This window comes from Hylobates moloch, unplaced genomic scaffold, assembly GCF_009828535.3.
Source record: "Hylobates moloch isolate HMO894 unplaced genomic scaffold, HMol_V3 SCAFFOLD_10, whole genome shotgun sequence".
NCBI classification, from domain to species: Eukaryota; Metazoa; Chordata; class Mammalia; order Primates; family Hylobatidae; genus Hylobates; species Hylobates moloch.
This window is the reverse complement of record NW_026652285.1, coordinates 68357662-68372583: the sequence shown is the minus strand read 5'-3', so window position 1 is coordinate 68372583 and position 14922 is coordinate 68357662. Positions and strand designations below refer to the sequence as shown.

The 14922-nt window shown below is 34.6% G+C and overlaps 1 protein-coding gene across 7 annotated transcripts in view; it reads right to left on the bottom strand.

The window, feature by feature from the left end:
- The window catches only part of ERCC6L2 (ERCC excision repair 6 like 2), a 185525-nt gene that overhangs the window by 127360 nt on the left and 43243 nt on the right, over positions 1 to 14922 (bottom strand). For all 7 annotated transcript variants that reach the window (XM_032164597.2, XM_032164598.2, XM_032164596.2 and 4 more), the window contains 2 exons: positions 14100 to 14222; positions 4541 to 4734 (listed from right to left, as the gene is read on the bottom strand). In XM_032164597.2, the coding sequence (XP_032020488.1) occupies positions 4541 to 4734; positions 14100 to 14222 (317 nt within the window). The remainder of the gene's footprint in view (positions 1 to 4540; positions 4735 to 14099; positions 14223 to 14922) is intronic.

Here is a 14922-nt window from a genome sequence, read left to right as displayed (position 1 = left end):
AGACTATGAAGATCAGTAAGAGTTGAGGTAAAGGTAATTGGGGGACAGTGAACTGCAGTTTTTCACTAAAAGCCTTTTATCATGTTTGGCTCTTTAAATCATATACATACTTAACTGATAAAAACTGAAATGAAGTAAAAAATATAACAGCAATAAGAAAAAAACTATAGCTCACTCATGTTACATAGCACGTTCATCCCCTCCGCGGAGTATCTGTGATAAATGCAAAGAGCACTATCCTCACAAGAACAACTTAATATTTGCTCAGGTAAAATATTAATTATTTTAAATATTTGCCAAACACAAACAAAATAAAGGCATTTGAACAAATAAATACAATAAATATAAAATCATAAACATTCCTCTAATCTTATAAATATATGATTTATAGTTACATAATTCTACTTCAGAATTCTTGTTTAATATTTATAACAATATTTATAACAATCAGAAAAAACAGTCACCTAAAAAACATTTATTTGGCAACTCTTATGTGCTAAAAGTACTGAGATACAGAAATTAAAGGTAAAAATCTCCTACACCAAAGAGCTTACAGTCTAAGGGGACAGACAGGTAAGAAATAATTAAAATATGACTGATGCTATGATAGAATTTACTACATTTATCTAATTGCAAAACATCTTTTGGGGTGGTACAGTATATTGGTTAAAAACCTAGGGTCTGGCCAGGCATGGTGGCTCCCACCTGTAATCCCAGCACTTTGGGAGGCCGAGGTGGAAGGATCACTTGAGTCCAAAAGTTTGAGATCAACCTGGGCAACACAGGGAGACTCTGTCTCTACAAAAAATAAAAACATTTTCCAGGCACGGTGGCGCATGCCTGTAGTCCTAGTTACTTGGAAGGCTGAGGTGGGAGACTGAGGGTACAGCGAGCTGTGATAGCACCACTGCACTCCAGCCTGGGCAACAGAGCAAGACTCTGTCTCAAAAGCAAAACAAAACCAAACCTGAGGTCTGGCATTAGATGGTCAAGGTTCAATCCTCAAGTCCGCCACTGACTTAGTTGTGAAGGCCTAGAAAAATTATTTAACCTCTCCATGCCTCAGATTAGTCTTCTGTCAGGATCCATGAAACAGTAACAGGCTAATTTATTAGCTTACAAGTTTGATTTATAAAATTAAATCCCAGACCTGACAAAAATGGTAGCTCTATATCCAACTTTACCAATAATTATATTCAAAGTGAATGGTCTAAATACCCAAATAAAAGGCAAAGATTATCCGAATGGATGAAAAAGCAATATTTGGAGACTCACTCCAAATATTAAGAACAGATATACTGCAAAAAAACATGAAAAACTATTTACATGCAGTAAGCATAAGACTCAACATAAGACAGCAGTATTATTCATACAGTCAAAAACTGGAAACAATTCAAATGTCCATCAACTGGTGAATGGACAAAATATGGGATAGCTATATAATAGTACCATCAGCAATAAAAAGGAACTACTAAAATGTACCACAATATGGCTATGCTCATATCAAACATCAAGATAAGAGATATTATTAGAAATAGGTATATTTTTTAAAGATAAAAGGATCAATTCATCAGGAAAAAATAACAATCATAAATGCATGTGCACCTCATAAAAGAGCTTCAAATTACTAAATTAAACGCTGACAGAAGTGAAAGGAGAAATAAACATATCTACAATTATAACTGAAGATTTCAACTCTCCTCTCTCAGATACTGTAAGCCAACTGAAAAGGAAATCAGCAAGGATAGAAAACACCTGAGCAACATCTTAACCAATCTAGTCTTATTGATATTTATAAACACTACACCCAATAACTGCAGAATAAACATTGTTTTCCAAGTGCAGATGGATCAGAAAAATGCAAATTACACTACAAGATACTACTACACACCTACTAAAACAGCTAAAACAAAAAGACTGACAATACCAAATGTTGCTGAGAATACGAAGCAACTGAACTCTCACACATTGCTAGCTGGAGTAAAACCATTGTGGAAAATGGTTTGGCAGTTTCTTCTAAAGCTAAACCTACAGTTAACCATATGATACAGAAATTCTACTCCAAGAGAAATGAAAACACATGTCCAAAAAAGGCTTACATACAAATATCCCTTGAAGTTTTATCTATAATAATCCAAAACTGGAAAAACCCAAAAATCCATCCTCAAATGGATGGGTAACAAAATGTGCATATTGATGAAATGGAATACAATGCAACATTAAGAAAGAACAATCACTGATACACTCAACGTGAATGAATCTCAAAAAACATGCTGAACAAAAGATGCGACACACACGAAAGGGTGCTTCCTGCATAATACCATTGACATGCTCTGTAACAGCTTAAACTCACCTATAAGTGGCAGAAATTAAAATCAGTAGTTGCCCAAGGTGAGGGTTGAGGAAAAGCCACTGTAAAGAGGTAAGAGAAAAGTCCTGGGATGATAAAAATAGTTTTTACCTTGTTTGGGATACTGATTGCACTCATTTGTCAAAACTAGGAGTCAGTATACTACTGCCCATGGCCAAATCCAGCCCGTGGCCACTTTTGTATGGTCAGCAAGCTAAGAGTAGTCTTTACATTTTAAAGGGTCATAAAAATAAAAAAGAAGAATATGCAACCGAGACTATGTGTGGCCCAAAAGCCTAAAATATTTACTATCTGGCCCTTTACAGAAAAAGTTTACCAATCCCTGGTCAAGATTCATCAAATTGTATTCCTGAAATGGCATAATTATTCTATACAAATTAACTCTCATTAAAGTTGATTTTAATACAACTCTCCAGCTGGGCTTGAGGGGCTAGTTTTCACAAAGACTGATTTAATTCATCCTCTGTCATTTTCCAGATGGGCCAATTTACCCAAAGCCACATAGCTAATTAGTGATTTTTTTACTCTTTTTTTTTGTGTGCTTATAAAATTTGAGACAACTATCCTATACTAAATCATTTTAACGCTGATGTGAAAGCATCACCTTAAAAAAATTACCTAATTTTCTAAACTTCGGTTGACTTTGGGGGAATATCATTAACTCCTTCATTAGCAGTAGTTCAAATTGAATATAACTATAATGTCTAAACATTTTAAAGACTAACTAGATAACTGTTTCTAATGCCACGCTTTAATCTTCACCTAAAAGGTATAAATTGTATCCCTGTAGAGAGAAATCTAGGCTACAAGCAGATGGAAACTAATGATTTTACCAAGGCCCAGCCTACTGCTGGAACAACTATGAAGAGTTCAGACCTCACTACAATGGTCCCATGACCACACTACTATAAAAGCCTTGTATTGGTTTGCTAGGGCTACCAAAATAAAATACCATACACTGGATGGCTTAAAACAACCAAAATTTATTTCCTCACAATCCTGGAAGCTCGAATTTCAAGAGCAAGGTGTCAGCAAATTTGGTTTCTCCTGAGGCCTCTCCCCTTGGCTTGCAGATGACTGCCTTCTTGCTGTGTCCCCACAAGTCCCTTCCTCTGTGGTGTGTGTGTGTCCTTGGTGTCTCTTTCTCTTCCTATAAGGATAGCAGTCATACTGGACCCAGGCCCCACCCAATCAGCCTCGGTTTTAATCACCTCTTTAAAACTTAATCAAAGAGAACTGTCTCTAAACACAGTTACATTCTGAGGTGCTGCGGTTGAGACCTGAACATTTAAATTGTGGAAGGGGGTTTGAGGAGAAGCGACACAATTCAGCACATAACAAGCCTCTTAACTGGTCTTTCTCCATTCAACTTGGCTCTCCTCTATCTGCACACACAGCAGCTAAGGTATTTACAAAGTGCAAATCTGATCATTTTTATCCTATCGGTAATCTGTTGACAACACTGTAGGGGGCACTCTATTGCTCTCGGGATAAAGACCAAAATCCTCAAAGTACCTTCCAATACTCTATAATATTTTCCCTGCTTATCTCACTGGTGTTACCTCTTGGCCACTTTTTTCTCACACTCTATGGTACAGTGGTTCTGTGTGTGTGTGTGTGTGTGTGTAGTTTTTGCCCCTCTATATTCACAAGAGACTCCCATAATTGAAATAATTTATGAAAATTACTGACCTAGTTCAGAGGCAGTGTCTGCATAAAAGGCTGTACATGAGATTTAGGACAAGTCTTATCATTCTTTAACAATCAATGTTTGAAGAAGTATCCTGTATTCAATGTAAGAAATAGAATAAGAAATTCTAGAAAACCTGATGCAGGTTTTTCCTTCTCAGAGAATAAGTTATGAACTAAATATTTCAATAATTCTAAAATGAAATTAAATCAAGCAAAGGAATAATCATTATTCCTTTTAAAAAAAATCACAATATAGGTTGGGCACAGTGGCTCACACCTGTAATCCTAGCACTTTGGGAGGCTGAGGTGGGTGGACTGCCTGAGCTCAGGAGTTCGAGACCAGCCTGGGCAACGTGGTGAAACTCTGTCTCTATTAAAAACACAAAAGCAAGATTCTGTCTCAAAAAAAAAAAAAAAACTTAATATAAAGGGATGTAAGCAGACTATTAATACAATCATTCCTATTATTCCCATTACCTGTTAAGTTCATCCAGGCATAAGCGCAGTGTTTCATAAGTTGTTAGAGCAATTTCACATTTCCTCTGCTTTACACGAATTAATTCATTATCTTTTCTGTTTCCATGTAAAATAGTGACTCTGAAATATCCCCAGGTGTCCAATTCATCCTTCCAGTTGTAGAGGACAGAAAGAGGAGCAACTATTAAGAACATCTAAAACAAGAATAAAAAAATTTTGCTGTTTTTTAAACGAATCCCAAAGTGAAATCCACAATATCAACAGTCCTCTTCCTTAATTTTGACATTTAATTAGTAACAATAAATACAACTGAGTGATTAGCTATATCTGGACATTGAAGATTCTCAAAAAATACTTTGCTGTTTAATTAGCTTTTTATCAGGACAAGACAGACACCTAACCTTGCTCAAAGAAACACGTGTTTTCTGTTCCCCCCTACCAAAAAGGCATTGAGAAATGAGAGAGAAGTAACTTTCCAAAAGAGAGAAAAGAATAAAATCTGGATCCCAATAATAGCTTCAAGGGCCAAGTGGGTAATATATATACACAAGCAGGCCACGTGTTCTTGAAATATATGGTCTCCTGGAGCTCTTTTTCCTTTTGCATTTTCCTAGTCCATTTCCTCTCCCCCTCCCTCAGATACTCTCAATTAAAGAACTAGAAAATTGAAGCAATCACAAGAAAACTTCCTGGATGAACTTCTCTCAGTATCGTATCAATAACCTATGTATATTCATTTCCATATATTTTGCCCTCCCATCTGTTGCCATGGGTACACTGTTCATGTTCTTCTCCAAAAACAACCCCTCATACAGTGGCTCCCATTCCTTCTTGCCAACCTAAAGTCAATGCTGCAGAAACTGCCCCCAATCTCCCCTACCTGATTAACTTTTCCATTTTAATGAACCACATCACCTACGGAAAAGCATGTTAGAATATTTCCGAGGGTTAAAAAAATCCAAAAAACAAAAATTTTAAAAAACCTCTTTTCCTTAACCCAACACCTGTCTCTATTACCTCATTACTCTACTCTCCCTATAGCAAAGATCCTCAAGAGTTATCAATGCTTAACTCTCCTCCTGTTCTCTCTTGAAACTCAGGTAAATGGGACTTGTGCCCTAATAATGCCTACCAAATCAGTCCCTCTGAGGATTACCAACATATCTCTGGTTATTCCTCACATTCATGTACCTTTCCTGTACTAACCCAGAATCCTGCTGTCATCAACCATTTTAACTTTTTAATGTTTTTATTTCTCCCTGTTACCACTATTCCTATCCTGTTATGTTTAATAGGGTTACCAGTACGATTATTTTCTGAAGTTTTATACTTGGTCTACTTGATAGAAATGAACCAATGAAACATACTGAAAAAACTCAGTTTAACCAAGAAATAATACAATACTGCTCTAAATTCTGCCCTGTTTTCTGTGAAACATTTAATCTAGGCCTTTTGTCAACTCTAAAAAGTCAAATTTGTGACTGTGTTTTGGAAAGAGAAAGAAGAAAAAGAAACAAAATCAACATGCTGAATGTGAGAGTTCCTTTTTCCCAAGCCATCATCAAGCATATGTAAGTACTTCTTATACTTGATTCATCTCAAGTATGTCTGTCCTTTGGACAAAGGTTAATCCTATGATTTCCATTTTTGACTTTCAAATATGAAATTAGGCCTCCAAGTACTAAGTCCAATTACAGTGTCTCCCTTTGATTTTTTTGTATATTACGAGATGACAATGTTAGGTGCAAACTGCATCTGAGCACTCTTAGTAGTTTTCCACTTGAGAGGCCATTCATCAAAGGTGCCAATGAATCTAAAAAGTCCCGGCATCAGCCCTAAGATTCCAGAAGATGTTTAAAAATTAAGGTGGCAACATAATTTTTGATATTTCTTACAAACACTGGTCTTCAAACTTATGAAAGGTGAAACACTGGTTCAAAAATTCATTTTGGTAGTGAAAGATGTCAGAGAACTGAGTTATGCTATTATGCAGAGTCCAGGGAAAGTATATAAGAACTTAGCATTTCCTACAATCCAATAAATAATATTTCATTTAATAAGTCTTTTTTAAGCAAATGATGCCAAAACAATAAAATGGAAAGCAGTGTCCAACTGCTAAGTCACTACACACAAAGCAACTCTGGGAGCTATTCCTCTAATCCAAGTACTAACCAGGTCCGACCCTGCTTAGCTTCCAAGATCAGACAAGATGTGGTGTGTTCAGAGTGGTATTGCTGTAGACATGGGGGAAGGGTGATAATTCTTATTCTGAAGCTAAAATACAATTTTATAAAACTGAATATAAAATTAACACAAATAAAATTAAAATTCATTTGCTTACATATTAAAATTAACAGAAGCTAGGTTAAATAGTGCAACTAGAGAATACTGAATTATTTATATCTTTCAATAAATCTTGCTCAATTATTAAGGAGTTTTCTATCAAATCTGATTCCTCAAGAACTACAGCATAGAAGAATGATGTGGTGTGGACTGTGATGAGATACTCAAAGATTAATGTGTGATAATTTTTGTGGCAGACGTAGTAATAGTATTAATAATAACATAACAATTATTGAGCACTTACTGTGTGCCAAAGCCTTCAGAAGTAGTTTACAGAAATTAATTCAGGGACTTTACCCAGAAACACAGATGAGGAAACTGAGGTGCAGAGATATTAAGTAACACACTCAAGGTCATACTGATATTAAGCAGCAAAGTAAGTATTTGAACCCAGGTCGGCCTAATTCTAAAACTCTTAACTATCATGACATATCCTGTTAGCACCTTCAATCAAAAAGTCTATGTCCTTGAGATGTGTAACTTTATTTACCACTGTAACTTCAGTACTTCATATAGTACCTAGAAAATAGAAGGTGTTCAACTGATGAATGAATACATGAAACCATACATGTCAATGCTAAATTAGGAATAATAATATATGTTCAGAGAACAGTGACAGATTACAGTAGAGTTGAAACAAAGGTTCCACATGGGAAGAAGTGTGATATTAAAATGAAAAATAAATTATACCTTTACAGAAAAATCACAGAACATAAAATTGGAATCTTTGCTAGAAAATTCAAAGGTCTACAAAAAGTCTTGTATTTATCGCTACAACCTTAACTCTCTCAAAAATACCCAACATAATTAATTTACACCCTACTGTGTGTATAGCTGATCATTTTTTCCTTCAGTATGCTGCAGTTATTTAATATATAGAAATTTCAGTTTAGAATCCACTGTATTCAAGGGCTCTTCCAAGTCCTTTGTATAAAAACAGCCTAATTTTTGATAGAATATCAAGTTTTGGCATTAAATAAATTAATTAACTATGTTGGGTATTTTTGAGAGAGTTAAGATTGTAGAGATAAATACAAAACATTTTTTTTTAGTACTTTGAGTTTTCTAGCAAAGATTCCAATTTTACATTCTGTAATTTTTCTGTAAAGGTGTAATTTATTTTTCATTTTGATACCACACTTCTTCCCATGAGGAACCTTTGTTTCAACTCTACTGTCACTGTCCTCTAAACATACATTATTAGTCCTAACTTAGCACTGACATGTGTGGTTTCAATTATTAATTCACTCATCAATTGAACACCTTCTATTTTCTAAGTACTATATGAAGTACCAAAGTTTGGCATTATGCCAAAACTTGATATTCTATTAAAACAAAGTTACAAACCAGATCAATAAATATCAACTCTTGCAATTAAAAAAGAGAAGTAAATAAGAAATATAAGAATGGAAACGATAAGCAAAGTTAACTATAAATTCAACACAATATCAACTAATATATCAATAGGTTTTGAGGAGAAATTTGAGAAAATTTATTTTTCTTAAGTTGAGAAAACTTGAGGAGCAACTACCAAATAATAAATTACATTATAAAGCTAAAATAACTAAAACTGTTTAGCACTGGAAGAGAAATGAACAAATAATTAGGACAGAATAATATGTCTAGAAATAGAAATGAGTTTAATTTTACACCAAAGTAGCCCTTCAAATCACTGTGGAAAAGCGGGCTTATTCAACAAATGACATTAAGATACCTGGCTAACCAACTGAGGAAAATAAAATTGGATTACTAGACACCTACAGCAAAATAAATTCTAGCTGAAACAAAGATATAAAGGTATAAAATAAAATCACACATAAAAGAATCATGAGTGAATGTATTTATAAACTTAGAGTACAAAAGGCTTTTCTAGGCAAACATAAAACCCAGAAACTATACAGACTAATACATGTAACTACATAAACATTTTTAAAAAATCAATAAATTCAAAGCTGACTCTACATGAGGAAGAAATATTTTCAAAATATATAATGAACAAAAAATTAGATTCCAGGATATATTGTTAAGGACTATTAATGAAGAACTATGATTAAAAACAAGAATTAGATTTAAAAATAGCTTTTAAACATCTGAAATGCTACAGCTTCACTCATAAAGAAATGTAAATCAAGCAAAATAAAAATTTTAAATCTCTCAGGTAGTCATAAATTTATGTTTGCTAATACCTAGTGCAAATGAAAAGGTGGAAACAGACATTCTTATACACCACTCGTGGGGATATGGGGTAATTAAACTCCAGTTATCAAAAAGTAATCCCCTAAATCCAGCTCTACCTGCTATCCAATTCCAGTACTAAGAATTTATCCTACAGTTATTGCAAAAGTTGTCAAGGTATATGCATAAGGCTGCTCACGGTAGCATCATGTGCAACATAATCCTCTTGGTACATATGGAGAACTAAAAAAATAGTGTATAGTAAATAAAATAATTATAAAATATTTTTGTTAAATTGTCATTGAAATTGCTTCCGATGTTGGTATTGTGATTGCTACAAAAGTCCTCCTCTTTTGCATTAATTATGAATTTTACTTAGAGTTGCTAAAGCTTCATCATGCAAGATAGTAATATTTTATAAATTTATTATGATTCATAAAAATTGAATTTCAATCAAAACTTAGCCTACACTAAAGAACCATTCCAAAAATCAATGTTTAAAATGTAGAGCTTGTGTCTTTTCCTTTAAGAATTTATTCTTGGCACAAAACATTCATGCATTCTTAGAGGATTTATTCACCCTTGAAAAGTTTTTAAATGTATATGAGATGTATCCTATCACACACACATACCTTAGACCCACCACTCCTTAATTTGTAACACTCAGTTCATTAAAGGGCTTTCTTCAACAAGCTTCAACATTAATTTTTCAGAATTCAATTGTAATTCTGGCATTAGCATAATAAATACAAAAGAACTGATTTCTTCTCCATTTCATAAACTGTCTTTTTAAAACATACATTGTTTTAAATGAACCAATACAAATTTATCTTTTAAAACTTTCAAAGCTGTAATTTTTGTTTGTATTTACTTCTGGGAAATACTGTAGAATGTCACTGGTGATGCCATTAAAAACTCTAAATTCCAGTTCAAATGACTAACTCAACACGTTTGTGTTGATGCCAGTGAAACAAAAGAACAAACATAATAAATCCATAATAGTGGCAGAATGCCTGGAAGGGCAGTACCAGCAGGTCAGAACAGCGCAGGAGCAGATGAGAACTGGCACACCTGAAGAACTGAGCAATCCGCCCTACACCTCTGAAAGCGAAAATTCCCCCTGCCCTCCCCCACTAAAAAATTTACTTTTCCTAGAAGGAACCTAAAAACGACAAGCAAAACAAAACTCAACAAAACAGCTAAGGTAGTTGGAAAGACTGAGTCAAGAAAAATAATGGCCAAGTAATTTTAAGAAGGAAAAGTTACGCCAGTCATCAAAGAAACTGATTCCAGCATCGGTATGCAACTTTCCCTGAATAAAGCACTGTATATATATTTTCTAAAGCAAAACTTATTTGGAAGAATTCTATGGTGAGTGTTAGGGCTCACGGAAATTTCCCAATTTCACCAATTAAAAAAGTCCTTAATACTTCCAAACAATTAAAAAAAAATCCTTTCCAAGGAAAAAAGTTGGGTTGACATTGAACTCTCATCTGCAATATGGAATGACAGAAGATAATGTTTTGTCATTATAAAAGAAAATTTTGAACTTAAAATTCTATAGGCAGATAAGCCTATGAATAATCAAGTGTGAGAGCAATATACAAACACATAAAATTTACTGAAGAATTTTTTTTTTTCTGAGACAGCATCCCACTCTGTCACCCAAGCTGGAGTGCAGTGGCACAATCATGGCTCACTGCAGCCTCAATCTCCTGAGCTCAAGTGATCCTCCTACCTCAGCCTCCTGAGTAGCTTGGACTACAGGCACAAACCACCACACCTGGCCTCTGAAGAATTAACTGAAGACGTTAAGCAAAAGTTGGTATGAACACAAAGAGAAATAAACTGGAAGTCATAACGAGAAAATTTAACATATTTCTTTCCAGATCCAACTGCTCAGACAAAAAGAAAATAACACTATTAAACATTTAACAATGCAATTAACAAACATGATTAAATAGAAATATATAAAACCATGTGACCATGATTACAAAGAATGCACAATATAAGCAACATTTTAAAACAACAGAGACTGCACAATGCACAACATCAAAGCACAAAAACTGATCCATGGATGTAATGACAAAAAAATACCAAGGCTGTTATCTGATGCAACAAAACTAGAACTTGTCAAAAAGGGTTCAGCCCTCTGATCATCCTGAGCCCTAACAATAGCTATGCACTTGGAAATTTTAAAACTTCTCTTTTAAATAGTACTTGGGTAAATGAGAATAAAAATTAGGGCCACAGATAATTTAGAAAAGACTAATGAAAAAACTACATATTAAAAACTATAGGCCGGGCGCGGTGGCTCACGCTTGTAATCCCAGCACTTTGGGAGGCCGAGGCGGGCGGATCACGAGGTCAGGAGATCGAGACCACGGTGAAACCCTGTCTCTACCAAAAATACAAAAAATTAGCCGGGCGTGGTGGCGGGCGCCTGTAGTCCCAGCTACTCGGAGAGGCTGAGGCAGGAGAATGGCGTGAACCCGGGAGGCGGAGGTTGCAGTGAGCCGAGATCACGCCACTGCACTCCAGCCTGGGCGACAGAGCAAGACTCCGTCTCAAAAAAAAAAAAAAAAACTATAGAACACAGACAAAGGAGTACTGAAGGGAACTTTTTTTTTGAGACAGGGTCTTCTCTGTTGTCCAGGCTGGAGTGCAGTGGCATGATCACGGCTCACTGCAGCCTAGAACTCCCGGGTTCATGCGATTCTCTCACCTCAGCCTCCCCAGTAGCTGAGACCATAGACACACACACTACCACACCTGGCTAATTGTTTTATTTTTTTATTTTCTGTAAAGACAGGATTTTCTTATGGTGCTGAGGCAAGTCTAACTCCTGGGCGATCCTCCCGCGTCAGCCTCCCAAAGTGCTGGGATTACAGGTGTGAGCAACCATGCCTGCCCCAAAGGAACACTTATAGCTTTAAGGTAATTTATTAGAATACAAAAAGACTGAAAATAAATAAATTAAGAAATCAGCTGAAGAAGGTAAATAGCAATGTACATTATTGCAAGGAATTTACAGTTGTTCCTCCATATCTGTGGGTTTCATATCAGTGGATTCAACTAACTACAAATTGAAATACTAAAAAATTCCATCTGCACTAAACATGTATGCAGACCTTGTCATTATTTCCTAAACAATGCAATATAAAAGCTATTTATGTAGACTTTACATTGCACTAAGTAAACCACAGATGATTTAAAGTATATGGGAGGATAACAGGTTATATGCAAACACACTATTTTATATCAAGGACTTGAGAATCCACACATTTTGGTACCCAAGAGAAGTCCTGGAACCAATCCCACATGGATACTAAGGGACAACTGTATAGGGGTGTGTGTGTGTGTGTGTGTGTGTGTGTGTGTGTGTGTGTGTGTATGATATGATACATCGCATATGCATACATACACACACACATACATATATATATAAAGAGAAAGAAAAAGAAAAGAAAGGAAAGAAAGAGAGGAACTTGAGTCAACTGAGATAACTATTATAAGCATATTTTACCACATTATCAAATGAGTATCTTTGTTAACTTTCTTTTCTTTCATTCTTCTTTTTTTTTGAGACAGGGGTCTCACTTTATTGCCCTGGCTGGAGTGCAGTGGTGCAAACATGGCTCACCGCAGCCTCAACCTCTCCAGGCTCTGGTGATCCTCCCACTTCAGCCTCCAACGTACCTGGGACTACTGGCACAGACCACCACATCTGACTAATTTTCTGTATTTTTAGTAGGGAAGAGGTTTTGACATGTTGCCCAAGCTGGTCTTTAACTCCTGGGCTCAAGCAATTCGCCTTCCTTAGCCTCCCAAAGTACTGGGATTACAGGCATGAATCACTGCACCTGGCCCATTCTTGTTCTATAATATTTTAAATATCTTTAAGTATTTTAATATATTTAAAATATTACTTTTCCCTCTTTTGTTCTCTCTTCTATCTGCTGTCACAGTGGCATAAAAGAGATATATATAGGCTCTGTAGTGACATTTAGAACCAGGGAACAACTGAATCCAGAGCTAAAAACAGTACTTGAGCTACTGAATACTTAAAATACATTAAGAACCATTATTCTCTTCAGGATGCATCTATTCTATTGAAAAATTCAGAGAATTTAAAATGATAGCAATTATAATATCTTAAGCCAGTAGTTCTAAAAGTTAACATTGAAATGGTCTTTATGATAGACAAGAGTAAACCTGGACTTCTCAGCAATCTTGTATATAAGACTTGTATAAAAGAGTCTGTTTTAAAACTTGCGGTAAGTAGTTCATTACCAAATATAATAAAAGATTTCGTAAAATCACTTCATTTTTATTCTTATCTGCTTTCCTGGAGGCTGAGGATAATATTTTTTAAAAGACATATAATATACTTTTTTATATTTTATTGCTTTATTAGAAATCTTTTTGTAAGAATTATATATAACATATCTATAAACATACATTTATGAAGGAGAAAACTGAAGTATGGATATGAATAGCATTCACAGTCATATGGGCAGAGAGAGAAATAAGCACAGACCTACTTGTCTTTCTGATTCCAACTTTCCTGTATTGGTAGAACTTATTTCATATTTTTTGGATGCAATTAGCTAGGCAACTTGAAATAAGTCAATGACACACTTTTGTTACCAATATCTGTAACTATCGCCTTTTCATTCTCACATAAATAAAAAACAATATAATGAAGGTTTCAATTAACTTTACATATACATTCTGTAAGTTTAACAAATCAACCTAAGTAAATCATATAAATCCAGCCAACCAACAGATTAAAATCCCAAAGCAAAACCAAGCTGAAATTCTGTTTTGCCATTATGACAGTCAATCAAATTTAACTTGGGAATAAAATTGGTAATCTTTCAAAAATTAGGCCTATAAAACAAATATTTTAATAACATCTTTAAATTCTTAGGTTTTAAAATTTATACTAATACATTTTAATGTGTGAGATTTAAATATTTCTATATGCTTCTGTAATACCAGCATCATGAGTAGAATATACATTGTCTAGACATTTTACCTTTTTTGCTGTAGAAGAAGGGGGTTCCTTTTTCATACTTCTTAGTAAAAATTCTGGCATGTTATTTTCAATATCCTCACGAGTTCCCTTTTTATGCAAAACTGCAGCCAGAAATGAAATAACCTGGGGAAAAAAGACTTTTTCAATCACTGTGTATAATGTAACCTGACGTACAAAATTTCACTGCTTACATGACTATTCAATTAGTGACAAAGTATGTACAAAGAGATTTGTTGGGGGGAAAATAGAACATGAAATATTAGTACTGATTTTCTTTATTTGTAATAACAAACTGTTTTTCGCCCTTGTAAACAAACAAACAAAAATCCTCACATTACCATCTTTTCATAACCTCTACCTACCCAAATGAATTCTTTCTTAATTCCATCACTTGAGACACTACCTTCTTATGTTTCTAACCATGGAAACTATCTCTTCATATCCTCTATTAGAATAAACTGTATACATTCTTGTTTCCATGTAGAAAATAAACTCCTTAAGGAGGATAATATTTGGCCCATAAGTTTGTACACTTCTATTTATCTAATAAATATAGGTGAAATGGCAAAATGTTATTTTAAGACAGACTAATTCATTAATGTATACAACATTTTGAATAACAGCTCATCTCCAAAAATCAAGTGAGAAAAACAGACAGACAGAAAAAAGGAACCATAACCTCATATAATAAACTAGAGCAAGAAATACTGAATTGAGTCGACTTTGATTCAAATGTTAGCTCTGATTGCTTGGCTGCTCTGTTAACTTGGGCAAAAGAGTTAACCTCTCTGAATGATATCTGTAAAAATGGCAAAAAATAATT